Genomic DNA, 10043 nt, shown 5'->3' with positions numbered 1-10043 from the left:
CTCAATTTGTACCATATGTCAAGAAAGGATGTACCAACATAATAAAAAAAATTTTTTTGAAAAAGTTCTATTACTGAAGGAGTAGTTAACAAACAACCAAATCCGGATACTTTTTGAGCAGAATATATGTAGCTGAAGCAAAATATTGAAGATGTCTTCTTGTTTAGACGTTTTAATAAATCCATCAATGATAAAAAAATATGGAAAAAATAAAATATACTGCACTTACTGGCAAAACATATCATAAGATATGACACCCAAATGGACAAAGTTATTCAACAATAGATGAGATAAAGGCGAAATTGCAGAGCAAGCTTAAATTCATACTTAAAGAGCAGCTTTAATCGAATTACTCAAACTGGAAACTGTGGTGACATAAATACATAATAAGAAAAGGGTGACTAGTTTGAAGATGAGCATTCAAATAAATAAAAAATTTCCCGTTACTTTTTGATCACACTTCGCATATTAATATCTTTTGATATTAACATGAAAGAATTCTCATTAAAATTTTTTTAATCAAGCGACACAACCATATTCTAAAATTAGTTTAAATACTTACTTCAATTGTGTAAAATTCTTCAGCACCATTTGCAGCTGATACCAAATGCAAAATTTGATTATAGCGATTATCACGTAATTCTACTGGATTCCAATTATTTGTTGACATCATTTTTTCCCATTTATCTTTGGAAATATCTATAATGGGTCAAGAAAAAGAAAAGTTAGAGATAATTTTTTATAGAACTATTATCGAATAAAACTTACATGCACTGGCATCCATAACACCACGATCGCATATAATCAAACAGTTTCGGGTGCTTGAATTACCCAATTCAAAATATGTATTCTCAATCTGTATCATCGTACGAATAAGATTTTCCTGAAATTTGAAAGCTGCAAAAATACGTAAATTCATGAGATCGAAAAACTCATCAAATTAAAATCGACTAAGCAAAAAAGAGACCACACATCAATCAAATTATACGGCACATATTTGCAAGCAATTTTATTAATACATCCATAAATTAAAAAAAATAACAATTATAGATTTTTATTAAAATATATACAATTTTGTATGTATAGTTATTTATCTCTAATTTTTTTTAACAATATTTGTAGTGTACCATAAATAAGTAATAATACTCTAAAACTAAAACTGCGAAGTTAAAAATACTAAACTATAAATTCTATACTTTTAGAAATTGATAACGTTGAGAATTAATATTAAAAAAAATCAAGTCACAGCAAACAATCAGATATACTCAATTATAAAAAAGAAAAAACTCAGTTATAGTTGTTTCGAAAAAGTAACCCCCAACCTTTTTTTTATCAATTATTATCTTTATACAGTGAATACTCTGTTAAACAGACGGTTTTATAAATGGACATCTCTCTAAGCCGTGCAATGGGGCCAATCTTAGTTTTCATATGTCACACAAACTTAATTTTTAAACAGACTTAAACGGACACAGTTTCAGATACTAATCCTTTTTCCAGTATCTGCTTAAGAACTTTATTGCTCTATATTATAATGTATTTTATTCAAATACTAAATGTATCTTCTGAAAACTAGTTAGTAAATGAAAAAAGTGCAATAAATTTATTAAATTCCATAAACTTGTGGACTGTTTCAGATACCGTCACGTATCAATCTCCAATGACCTTTATAATTGACAAATATTTAAGTGGAACATTGACTCTATGAGTTCCAACCGGGTTCCAACCTGGAGATCGCTATTGTATAAATGTGGTACTATAGGTTTAGTAAAAAATTTGAATATAAACTTTCAAAAAAACTCGGTCATCCTAGTTATGATTCTATTTAGCTCAAATCCACAGATACTATCTCAGAGTGATGAAACAGCGCTGAGATTGTTTGAGTAAAAAATTCTTAAAAAAGTATTTTACGTTTCAAATAAGCGACGTTTAACACATTCAAACAAAACACAGATTTTAAAGTTGAATTGACATACAGTAGCTTTACTGAGTTATCATTTCGTTAGGAAGTCATGTCGTTAGGATGCCATTTCGTTAAATCTTGCTCAAGCGAAAGAAGAATTTAAAGAATATGTTATAAATGTTATTTTCAATACTATTGGACAAGGTGACTGTCGTAAGTACCGAATTAAGTCCCGTGTCTTATACAAGTAGAAATATATGTTCCATTACAGCTTAAACTCACAAATGGTGTTTTGTATCAATAGTGTTTAAATTTTGATTTCGAAGCTGAAAATAATCTTGAGATACAATAATATCCGCCATATATTTTACGATTATTTTAAACATCTTGATAGAATACACTTTTTAAAGGGTCTAAACAAACAATTTTGAGCATCGTCAGAAAAAGTATATCCGTTACTGTTAGACTATGTCGAACATAATTGGGTGCAAAAGTTTCCGAGCGCCTTTCATATACCAGGGAACTAAATAAACCCTTTTCACTTTAGTTATAAATATATACGGACTTATTCTGTGCACTTGACAGATTTGTCAAATTCTTTAATAAAATTTTTGATTTTTATAAAGCAGAAAGCTTTTTGGTATTCTGGTATTCTGATCTTGACAAATTTCAAAGCTCAAATACCTAATGCTTCTCACCACACTATGGTGTAAAGTGTTTTGTATATAAAACTGTTTGTAACTGTTCGTAATTGTTCGTAACTGTTCGTAAAAAAGAGCATATATTTTAAATTGTCGAAAGCATTTTTCATGCATTCAAATCACAATAAAAAAAATGCTTGTAAGGAGCGTATATTTTAGTTAAGAATATTTGTCATGCATTCAAATAATAAAAAATGCTTAAAAAGAGCATATTTTTATAGTTGTCAACAGAATTTGAGGTATTGACAACTAACAAGGAAACGAGCTTTTTATTTATGTCACAGAATACCAAAACCTTTACAGCAGTCAATTTTGACAAGTGTCAATGTTTGACAATTTTATAAAGTGCAATGAATAGGTGGTCCGATAGACTATAAAAAAATAAGGAAGTGACAACATAAAGCTTTAGAAAATATTTTTTATAAAATAATATTAAAGTTAATTTTTAAAAACGTAATTATGAGTTTTTAGTTAATCTATTTTCTGATTGTACTTATTTTACGACTAATTTTGAGATAATATATTTTTTTAAAAAAATTATCTCATACAATTCACAAATGAAAACATAATATTCAACAAAGTGTGAAATTGCTTATTTGATAACGTTTGTTTTTATTAATAATACTAAATCATTTTGTTTTAAATTTTATTTTCATAATAGAACGGAATCATCGAGAAAGATTTTGCCACCGAATAGAATATAATATTTTTTTGGCAAAATGAGGAAGTCTATGAAAATGAAAGCGTTGAGATGCAACAAGTGTCATTCTATTCTGTGCTTATACATTCATTTAAAAATACAGACAGACATTAGAATGAAATGATTTAGAATTTCGAATTTTTACGAAATTCATTTCTATGAGAAATAGTTGTCGTAACTCCATTTAAATAGAAAAACAACAATTACATATAGAATTGAAAGCAAGATTGCCACAAAAAAAATATTTATTTCAAGCAAAACTGCGGAAATTAAAATCAACAATGCAAGAAAATAAATGTACCCATTCATTCATAAGAAATAATGTTTATATAAAATTGTAAGCTTACTTACTACATATACAATGTCCCTTTTCCTACTGACCTGACACAGCTGTCATCCTATTCAATGAGGGACATAGTTAAGTTTGTAGACTTGTCAAGTTTGATTTACCCTTCTTAGTGACGTGGCAGAGCTTTCATTCATTAAAAATTACGGACATAGTCAAGTTTGTGGACTTCTCGATTGGTTCACATTTACCTCAATGACAGTCATTTCATCTTTTAATATTGTCAATGCGTTAACCACTTCAGTCTTTTTGTCCATTTTGATGGTCGTCATGATCTGATGACCATCAAGGTCGTCATGATCGTACCCCAAATCCGGCCCTGTGCTTAGTTTCATTAACGGAGCAATCATGCGATACTGTTCAAACGCATGGTTGCTACCAAACGGGACATCCACTTGTTTGTCTGGAAAAGTCCCGTTTGGCTTCGGTAGCTCCCAACTTTGCAAAAGTGCGCTCGGTCTCTCCTGCTTTAGCTTCCGAAGAAGCAACATTAATTATTTCTAAATCAACTAAAAGAATATTTAACTTGTATCGACAATGTTTAACTGTGATATCATTATGGGGTAATTTTTTATGCTACTATTTACTACTTCAACTTACCCCTAACAACTACATAATTCTATTCAAAAATTATAATGAGTTACAACTCAATTTCCAAAACAACTATAGTACGATCGAAAATGCATTATATCTCAAACTATATCTCAATACTAGGTGTTCTTGTATGAAAAGATGACAATTTGTATGAAAAGATGACAGAATATTTTTAAAAATATCAAATATTTATTTGGCCCTTGAGCCTCCTTAACTCTTCGTCTATTATCTTTCTGGGCCACCAAATCGGAAATATTTTTCGATTTTTAGTTTTTGTTTCAATAGTCACGAGCCAGGTTTCAGAACCATAGAACATAGAGGAAATATGTACTTTCCCTTAAGCACATATAAATAGAACTATTAAATTGATTAAAAAAGTTTTTTCTCTGTACAATTAGAGGTCCTTTAAAGTTATACAATGAAACCTTTGTTCAATAGATGCTCTTAAATGGATAAATGGATATCTTTTTCTACTAAATGTGAAAGGTACATTACTCTTAACCGTACAGAATTGCTGGATCAGTTTGGTTTGTGTCCGCTTAAGAAAAAATTTACTATATGCCTATTCTATACTTCAGTCGGTGTCTTTTTGTTATTAATATCCATTTTCTACCATTTTTATGTTATAGATGATGATAACTTTAATTCATATTTGACTTAATTGCTAATCAATTTATTGAGTCTACAAAAGTAGAACGCAATACGAAGTGGGTCTCATGTTACTCATATTGTATTTTTATATTTTTTAAAATTTTCAAATTCACAATTATCGCTAAAATAATATTTTTATTATTCTAAACGAGCCTCTAAACACAAAGGGGCTCTATTTCCACATAAATATCGCAGAATCATTATTTGATATGGGAACACATATGTTTCCGCATTTCTATTGATAATTTGATGTTGTTTAATAGATTGTAATTAATAATTTATTTTCGATTTCTATTTGTTTACAGAACCCTAAGAAACTGTTACAAAAATGATTGCAGAGTAGAGAGCATTACGTTATTTCTTAATTAGATTAAAGCATTGTATAAATAAAAAAAGACAAACTCATGCCCACAAACCACATCAATTGCATTGGAATTGATGACGGAAAAGGCTGGTCGATTTCGCTTATAAAACGTCAATTAGTCAATTGTGATTATTGATTTCAGTGCATCGTATACTTTGCTTTGCTTCGCTCCACGAAAAGCCCCTTTTGGCGGTCAATGCTGATAGTGCAGTGGCATTAGACAAATTGTCTCTGTTCTGAGTTCATTTCTATTGATTTGTATTACGAAAAATTTATTTATGAAATGAAATTTATTTTTCTTGACAACACAGAATGCAGAAAAATTGACTAGTCGCTTAATTGAATGATTGAGTAAATATTTTCAAATGATTGCATATTCCAATTAGAGTAGCAGCAGACAATTTTTAATTGTGACAATAAAACTGCTTCATAAAAATATAAAAAGCGGAAACTCGCTTCAATATTTGTTATACAATCCATACTTTAATTGCAGCGCTCAATCCAACTTAATTTATTTCGCTTCAGTACAGCGTAAACGTATTTGTCGTAGGTAAAACGCCTCAAAGTAGACTTTATTAATTTCACTTAATTACTTTGATTTGCGTGCATAAATTGGTTATTCATAATAAAATGTCGGTCTCTTGTTTTTACTTTGGCAATAAAATTATATTTGTTCTCTATAATTAATTAACAGAAGTAGCGTAAAATATTTCATTTTGCGGTTAATTAGAGATTTAATTATCCGAAATAAATGAACACAATAAGTTTCATATTTTCATATTTTGAGTATTAAAAGATATTTGAAAGTATAATCATATATATTTACGTTTTAGAAACAGTTTAATTTATTTTGATTTACTAAAAATACTAAAAATTTTATATACGTTTTAGATTTATAAAATAGGTATATATACTTGATTATATATATGCCAGTGTGCTATATGCACAGCATTGGCCTGTGGCCATTATTATCATAACAATTATTTATTCTTATAATAATTTAATTGTACTTGCAATCTCAAAATTTATTTACGAATAATTAAATATATTTCCAAAAACATCACTGATGATGGATATTTGGCAATACTCAAAACAGCTATAGGGTCAAAAACAAAATGCAATTAATTAAAAATAAAAATTTTTGTTATTGCAATTCACTACTGTTCAAAAAATCGCTCTTAAAAAGAATTATTTTGTCATAATTGTCTACACAAATCAAATTTAATAAAAATAATAAATATTATTATTTAACGAAAGCGATATCTGCACTACAGCAATAGAGGGGGAAACAATAAAAAATATCCTCAGTTTAAAGCCTCACATAAAACATTTTCACCATTCAACATATTAACATCCTTCATTATATGCTCTTCATAGAACACATCTAGACAGAATAATTGCTTCTGACAGTGTGATTCTGATTTAACGATATGTTAGTAGAAACAATTTTTGATTCCGATTTACCGATATGTTATTAGAGAACATTTTTTCCACTACATTTCATATTGATATAGCTTACTACTTGAGATATCAAAATTTAAAGTTGCAAATCTTTTTCATTGATTTATCTAACAGAAGCTATATACGTCATTTACCACCAACTATTAAATGCATTAATCAAATGGATTAATAATGGATAAATAATGAATAATAATCAATAATCCATAAATAATAGATTTAAGGTAAGAGAAAGTCGACGGGAATAATAAAGTTTGAAATTTAAAGAACTTTATAGACCATTGTTGAAATCAATGCTGAACTAGTAATGTTTGAAAATTACGCGATCCCAAATAACCTAGTCTAACTTATTAGCAGTTTCTGGAATAACAAAGACTTTAAAGTCAAAATCGAAACCACTGCTCTTCAATAAGGAAAATAGAAGGTGGTGCGAATCTCCCCCTTATATACAATCTTATGCAATTTATATATAGCTGACTTTCTAATTGTTAGCAGAAACACATTATCTTTGTTTGCTGTTGATGCTTGAATTATACACCACGATGAGAACGAGGAGTTTATAGATAAGGGGTAATGTTATATATTAAAAAGTAAAGAATTAACGTAAATACCCAATTTATATGTTAATATCAAAAAACAAATCAATGCCCAAGAAAACTGGGATAAAGTTGGACTAACTTTCGACAAAAACTTATAAGGAAGGAGCACGCCAAGCAAAATAGACTGTATGCAATCTAAAATTTAGAACTTTAAGGCGGGTATGGAGTACTAAAATAAGCTTCAAAAACAAAGTCCTGATATGTAAACAGATAAACACGTCAAGCTTACTGCGTAGCGTTTTACAAAACACCTCTATCTACACTAAACTAAACTAAATCATATCAAAATATAGCTCTAAGAAGATTGTTAAAAGCCCCGTGAGTATTTAAGAAATTGGGATGTGAAAGTTGATATCATTAAAAAATACATTAGGAATAGAGTTCCCAAGCTCTTAGATACTGTAAACACTAGAATGCAGAGCTGAATTCATTAAAGACTAACAATTTTTTGTCACCAGCGCCAGTTAGACTAGCTTTTAAAAAGGTGATATCAAAAACAGCAATTTACTCTATTCAATATTATCAAAATTAAATATTACCAGAGTGATCATCTCTATTAGAGTGAAAGAAGATAAAACACTAAATATAGTATAAAAATGCAATAAAGCAAAAAAAAAAAGCACTAGAGCACTAAAGCTGTCAAACTCTTTGATAGTAGGAATACTCACAGTAATACAAAACTATACTTTTTAGGCACTACAAATTCTTTTATTAGCAAATATGTTGAACTACAAAGTCTGATATTATAAGAGAAAATATATTCGTATATCGAATATTATTCCAGCCGCTTGAGACTTTGAGACCTTGAATGTTGAAACGTGCTAAAGTTTGAGTATTTGAGCGAACACAGCGAAGAGTCCGAACACCATATAATGTTGGAGCATTTGCTTTTAAGCATACTTGTAGAAAACTGAACGGAAATAAAATAAAACATATGTTAAGCATATTTGCTACTCGGGCATTTCCGAACATTAATAATATTTAATTCAAATCTTGGAACTACAGTATATTTGAACTCTTTAAGTAATTTAACACTTTGAAGCACTTTTATAAATCCTTTACATTTAGTATGTTGAAGGTATACGTATGTATGATATGTTCTATCATACTAAACGTATGATCGTATAAATATATCATAAAAATAGTATCAATCAGTCCAATATGACTTAAAAGATCCTTACATCCGCTGTTATAACCTAACAATATCGATTGGTATTGCACCATTTATAGGCATGTGTACCCGTAAGTATAAATACTTTACATTTAGATATAATGGACTACAATTTAGAATTAAATTCAAAACAAATAATTTTATAAAATACTTTTTTAATCATAATAATAATCATCTAATCTAATAAATTTCCAACTAAAATAAATTTATTTCTATTAATTTTATAAAACCCCTCGGCCGGAAAACAAAAAAGTTATTGTTTTAATTGAAAAGTTATCATATCAAATTAAGCCTCACGTGGTTATCACTTAGAGAATAGACGTGTAAATGACTTTCAGTATAATTATCCCCTTTCTACATATATCTCCCCAAATACTTGAATTAAGTCTATTTATTTTATATGTAAATTCTAACACTTTTTTGTGTTCGTTGCTAAGTATGAGTTCGAAAAAAAAGTACAAATTAAAATACAATAAATATACAAATTGTATTTATATTCACACATTAACTGATTTAATCAAACAGTGTAAAAATTGTAAAAAAAACGATAAAAAAATTAATTCAATAAAATAAAAATATATTAAAAAGATTTAGAAAATTATCGTAATTGCGTAAATTAACATTTTTAAATTTGTACATATATTTAAAAGGGCGATAAAAAGCTCTTTTTGTATAACATTTGTACTCGCACAATAATAATAATTGTATATATTTAAATAAAATTACTTTTATCTATATAAATGTGATACATGCAATGGCGTGTTCAATATAAAATTAAAGAAAGAAAATAAATTTTACAATATAGAAACTAGAATTTTAAAAATGGTGGACGAAGGTGTACCCTTGCTTGTGTCTGAATGGGTTTTTTTATGATATATGATCTCCTTCTCCTTTCAGAAAATGTTTTAACATAATATAATATAATATAATATAACATAATATAAAATAATATAATATAATATAAAATAATATAATATAATATAATATAATATAATATAATATATAATATAATATAATATAAAATATAATATGTATAATATAATATATAATATAATATAATATAATATAATATATATTATAATATAATATATATTATAATATAATATATAATATAATATAATATATAATGTAATATAATATATAATATATATAATGTAATATAATATATAATATATATAATGTAATATGTAATATTATAATATAATATAATATAATATGTATTATATAATATATATATTATATTATAATATAATATATATAATATAATATATATAATATAATATATATAATACTAATATATGTCATACATAAAACAATATTTATAAAGTAATATAATATATAAAATAATATATATAAAGTAATAAAATATATATCATAATATAATGTAATACATAAAATAATGAAATGTAATGTATAATATATAAAATAATATAATATATTATATTATAAATAATAATACTACATTTTATTATAAATATAATAATAATATAATAAATATAATATAATATAAATATAATATAATATATATTAAATAATGTAGTGTGTAAAATAATATA

The 10043-nt window shown here is 26.9% G+C and overlaps 1 protein-coding gene across 1 annotated transcript in view; it reads right to left on the bottom strand.

Moving 5' to 3' along the window:
• LOC119681162 (TRPL translocation defect protein 14-like) overlaps window positions 1–897 on the bottom strand; it is a gene marked incomplete at its 5' end in the record, with an annotated part of 5860 nt that extends 4963 nt beyond the window's left edge. The window contains 2 exon segments of the mRNA XM_038094271.1: window positions 563–699; window positions 769–897. Coding sequence (XP_037950199.1) covers window positions 563–699; window positions 769–897 — 266 coding nt within the window.
• Window positions 898–10043: the final 9146 nt, after the last annotated feature.

The sequence above is a fragment of the Teleopsis dalmanni genome, chromosome 2 (genome assembly GCF_002237135.1).
Source record: "Teleopsis dalmanni isolate 2A chromosome 2, ASM223713v2, whole genome shotgun sequence".
In the NCBI taxonomy this organism is placed as follows: domain Eukaryota; kingdom Metazoa; phylum Arthropoda; class Insecta; order Diptera; family Diopsidae; genus Teleopsis; species Teleopsis dalmanni.
This window is presented reverse-complemented; position numbering and strand designations above follow the sequence as displayed.